The sequence below is a fragment of the Haplochromis burtoni genome, unplaced genomic scaffold (assembly GCF_018398535.1).
Source record: "Haplochromis burtoni strain Fernald_Lab_line unplaced genomic scaffold, NCSU_Asbu1 Contig_2923, whole genome shotgun sequence".
Lineage (NCBI taxonomy): Eukaryota > Metazoa > Chordata > Actinopteri > Cichliformes > Cichlidae > Haplochromis > Haplochromis burtoni.
The window spans coordinates 1-5,156 of NW_024585284.1; the positions used below are offsets into that span (position 1 = coordinate 1).

General features: G+C 38.2%; 1 protein-coding gene across 1 annotated transcript in view; it reads right to left on the minus strand.

Annotated features, from left to right (window-relative positions):
- Nucleotides 1–3,233: 3,233 nt before the first annotated feature.
- Nucleotides 3,234–5,156, minus strand: part of LOC121813837 (ubiquitin-conjugating enzyme E2 11-like) — a gene marked incomplete at both ends in the record, with an annotated part of 5,155 nt that continues 3,232 nt past the window's right edge. The window contains 2 exon segments of the mRNA XM_042217768.1: nt 3,234–3,379; nt 3,560–3,684. Of these exon segments, the coding sequence (XP_042073702.1) occupies nt 3,234–3,379; nt 3,560–3,684 (271 nt within the window).

Here is a 5,156-nt window from a genome sequence, read left to right on the forward strand (position 1 = left end):
ATTTTGTTTTCATGGATGCCTGGAAGTTAAACTTCATAGTTACACCTGGTAAAGCAGCAATGCTGATCGTTTTATTAAAGATGAAAGAATTTAGACAGTTTTTAACTCTCAGTGATGCTGCAGTGTTCGTTTGACCTGAAGGATACAGAGTTTAGGCCCCAGATTACACCAAGACTTAAGAGCATCTTAGTCCGACAAATACGACAATAACGACGGCCGCTTGCATGTTCTGCAAAAAAATGTGCTTTGTCGTGTATCTGACGGACAAACACCAAACCAGTTCCACATCACTGAAGTTGCACCATTTTTACAAACCAATTCTGGTTCATCTGTTACACTCAATAATCGGCCATGTGCATATGAAAACAAAGGCACTGCGCATGCGCGTTTTACTAATATATTATATCGCGATATTTCATTTTCCTATCGTTGCCTAACATTATACCGGTATTACCGTGAATGGTATAATATGGCCCAGCCCTAATTGGGCGCACACAGCAAAATTCACCTGCCACCCGGGGACCCTCCGCACCGTTTCACTCCTTCAGCGCTTCGCTTGGTGGCCCTCCCTCATCAAGGATGTCCGAGAGTACGTAGCAGCCTTTTCAGTCTGTGTTCGGAACAAATGTGTCAATCAACCCCCCTCTGGTCTCCTTCAGCCCTTGCCTACGCCTAGCCGCCCCTGGTCCCACATAGCTGTCGATTTCGTCACGGGCTTGCCGCGTTCGTCAGGTAACTCTGTCATTTTGACTATCATTGACCGTTTTTCTAAAGCAGCTCATTTTGTCGATTCAAAGGTTCTGACGTTGATCGCCAAAATTGCGGACTATGAGTGGAGAGCATTAAAGTTCTTATTTTTATCCTGAGGATAACTATATCTGTTGTTCAGTAACACTGGTCTCTGGTTCATGGTCAATGTCAACCGCACGGGTGGCCCGCTTGATAGGGGAAAAGTGAAATATAGGCTGCAAATCCTATTCACATTTAGCTAGCATTAGTGCTAGCCAGTTGGTATGTTACTATCTGCTGACAGGCTCTCTGTCACTCTGTCCTGCTTTAGGTGTAGCATTGTCTTAAGTATTATCTTCATCTCAGTTCATTGCAATAGGCTATACATTGACACTTGTGGTGCTTGCTCTGCAAACACAGTCCCATTCTTTCAGTTATTTTGGTAAAAGGTTGTGTTAAAGTGACAACTTACAACATATCAATACTTATAAGTTAAGTATAATCAGCATAACAATGAGGCTTTTGTTTTACTCGAGTTGTTCTTTGCATATGATTACTTTGCAAATTTCTCCAAGGGAACCCAATTGGCCAGCAGCAGCCCTGAATGTGAGACTTTGAGAAAGCTAAAGCTACTTCTAAACCTGCAGGTTATGTGCCTCAAATATACCCCTTTTCGTTGCTCCAGGTGTGGGGAGGCAGATGAACGTTCGAGGTGGCATCGTCCCCTTCTTTTGTGCTCAAATGTGCGTTTGCATTACATTCTTTTTTCTACGTGCCTTTGTTTATGCATAAATGTTAGTGTTTCTTGAATTGTTCCAGGAAGGGTTATCTTTTTGTCAAAAAAACCCATGTTAATGATTGAAACAATGTCTCATGTTTTATAAGTAAAATAAACATCTACAAACTGCTCATACACAACATATGATCAAGAATTAACATAATCTTGATGTAATTATAATCAGGGGTTTTGTTCAACTCATTCACTGCCATTGACGTCTATAGACGTCAATGGCAGTGAATGAGTCAATGGGTTTAACTCATTCACTGCCAATGGCTGGCAGTGAATGAGTTAATAAGGGTTCTTTGGGTGCTTTGTGACAGATAAAACCCACAATCTTACAGGGAGCACACTTAATTCAAACTGAAAGTCCAGTAAATATTCAGGAAATTTATGTTAAATTACACTTAAAATATAAATTTACATGTGATATTATGTAAAATTAACAGCCAATATCTAGTTTTTTGACATATTTTAATAGATAAATCAAATTATTTTGTGATGTATAATGTAGTATTACATCAAATATAATTGAATATACAACTTTTTTACTTCAAATAATGTTATTTAACCCAACTGTTAACTGTATATTTCTGTAAATTTAAGCATTATTATTCATATTGCCACATTCATTGACCTTGCTTATAGGTAATTTCATTGTTTACCCACATTAAAATGTTCCTAATTTAATGTCTAAAAGCACTTGGAAAAGGCAAAATCCCATGTAAAAATAGGGCAACAAATTGTATTTTCATTACTGAAAATAACCGTATTTTTATGAGAAAGTTATTTTCTGTTATTTTAAGGTATTATTTTGGCACCCCAACTGCCAGAATATTACTGTTTTTTAAGATGTTCTTAGTGTGAATAAATAAATAAATATGTAGCTCAATAATTATACAATCCAGAAAGCTACACAACATGGGGCAGTTCATTTACAAACACAACTTAAGTTTCACACTTTTTTTGTTAGAAAAAAATCAAGTTGTTGCTGCAGACTGAGCAACTTTTTGTTTGCAGGTTTAAACCTGTATTCAGAAGGCTTCAGAACTAGGGTTAGAATCCTCTGGTTTAAAGTATTTCTTCAACATTAAAGTAATCCAGTGACAGTAATCTGTATTTCCACTGCTGCACATCAAACGATATCTGTGGGGAAACTTTGTAAACAAATACGCTTTAAAAGAGCGTTTCTGTTTGTTTCTGCCACATTGTAGCTCACTTTAACGCAGTCCCTGAAGTGTCCATCAAAGTGAGCAATCACATTAGGACCCTGGCTTACTTTGGGTTCCGCCTCCAAACTGTCGAAAGTCAAAGTGATGTTTAGCGAGCAAAAGTGACCGTTGCAAGCAGATGAATCGCTCAAGCGTGAACCTGCTGCAACGCGAGCAAAGGAGAAAGTCTTGCGAAACTCTCTGCGAGGAATTTAATTGCGCCGGGAAATGAAATTATTTGCTCGAATTATGTTTCCCCACCCCTCAGGCAGGAATTATAATATAGAGATCATTCCATAGAGTTGATTTAATGTTATAATTATGGCCAGTACATACATAGACAGATGAAGCTTAATCCACCTCTTGAATTTTCAAATTGTTATTGGCCTTCATCAAAATAATAATCATGAAAGAGTAAACATTTTAGTATTTTTATCCAACAGTGAAAGATCTCATAATATTAAGTCATCTGCTGCACTAGTTGTAGAACAGGTGTATAAGGGTTGCCATCTTACCTGTCCAGTGGATCTTCCGGCTCAGGGATGATCAGTAATCCAAACACGGCATTGAGGATTTCTCTCATGGTGATTTGGGCATTGTAGTTCCGGTCAAAAATGTTGTGGCAGATACGCCCTACATTGTTAATGTTGCAATGGTATATCTTTAATCATGTTAAGAAAATAAAAGTACAATTGTACATGTTGTAATATGTGTTATAATACTTTGTAAAGTACGTTTAAAATAGGTTTGTAACATTCTAAAGTGATGTTGTTAAAACTTTATGTTTGCAAGAAAGCAGTTATAAAAAGCTTTTTAAAACACTATTTATTTAGCAGGATACGCGTGTGACAAAGCGAACAGTTGGAGGCTTCACTGGGTATTCAGGACCAAACTGACAGAACAGCTCAAACACTCCATTCTCATAAGGAGTTTCAGGAGGGCCCTCCATGAGAATCTTCCAGAAAGCTGAAAAGTTTAAAAACAAGTTATAGCAGTTTACTACTGTACCAACAGATTTAGTTTTGATTTAGTATTTTTTCAAGTAAAATCATATATTCTATTAGAAATGTATGATTACTGTATTACATTTAGATTGGACCCCATTTGCATTTAGAGCTACCTTAATTCTTCATGGCATACATTCAAAAAGGCGCTGGAAACATTCTCCACAGATCTTGGTCCATTTTAACATGACAGCATTATTCCTCACACCACTGCACCACCCCAAGCAGCTTGAACCATTGATAAAGAATGGATCAGTGCTTTCATGTTGTTTACCCCAACTTTTGATCCTACTTTCTACAAGGCCTTGATATTTTTTAGAAAGAGAACATTGTCAATATGTAGTGTTGGAGTCGTTATTAAAAAAAGAAAAATCCCGACAGAAATCCCTTTCCTAACCAAGATGCACATATGACTTTTCCTTTAGTTTACACATGAACAAAAAACAACAACAACACAAAGCAAAGTTAAAAAACAGCAAAAGAGACTTTGATTGCCATGGAACCGCCGGGTAGAAATGGAAGCTACAACGCTGAAAGCCTAAGTGCTCATAATTTTAGAGTACCTGCGTTGTTGACCCAGTGTTTTCAGTTTTTTACCTTTATGTGTTCTCATCTTGGTTTATCACTGTGAAGGTTTTGGTTTCTGTTTCACATTTCTATTTTCTCCAGTTGTTCTTGGTGTGTGATTTTGTAGTTCTTAAGTTTTGGTTTCCATACTCCCTCTGTTCTGTGTCCAGTCGGTGTCTGTGTCTCCCCTGGTCTCACATCTCTGTTCCTTCTGTTGCAGTGTCTGCTTGTGAGTCTGTGTCTGTGAGTTCAGTCCGTATTTTACTGTGAAGGTCCGTGTCTCATGTTAATGTATTCGGTTTGGCTTCTCTTGTCTTGTTAGCCCTGATTTGTCGAAGCTGTGTTTCCCTCCTGTTTCCCATTCCCTGATTGTGCCCTCTGTGTATAAGCTTTGTGTTATCCTTTGTCTGTGTCGTGATCTACCTTCATTCTGTACTGTGTGTTCTGTTTGCTAGCCTGGTTAGTTTTTTGGGGTATTTTTTCAGTTTAGTTTTAGGTCCGGTTCAGCATTAAAGCTGTTTTTGAGTTCACCTTTTTCGTCTCCAAGAATCTGCACTTTGGGTCCACCATTCCACTCCTGCCTGCACACAGCCTTACTTGACACATAATTGCTTTTGACACCTATTGAAGTTCAGGCTCTGCTGCTGAGCTGGGTTTAGCATGCACTCGTCTTTAACATAAATTTCAGTTTTTCATTAGCTTTATTCTAGCATGCTATCTTGTGCTGAAATCAGCTGACTGTAGTGCGAGCATACAGGATGAAAGATCTATGGTTGTTTAATTTTTAGATTTAGTTATCTGGGGCCCGTTCTTCGTACCTCGCTAAGTAAGTTAGCTGGATTAGATTGTTGACGATTTCGCGTGATC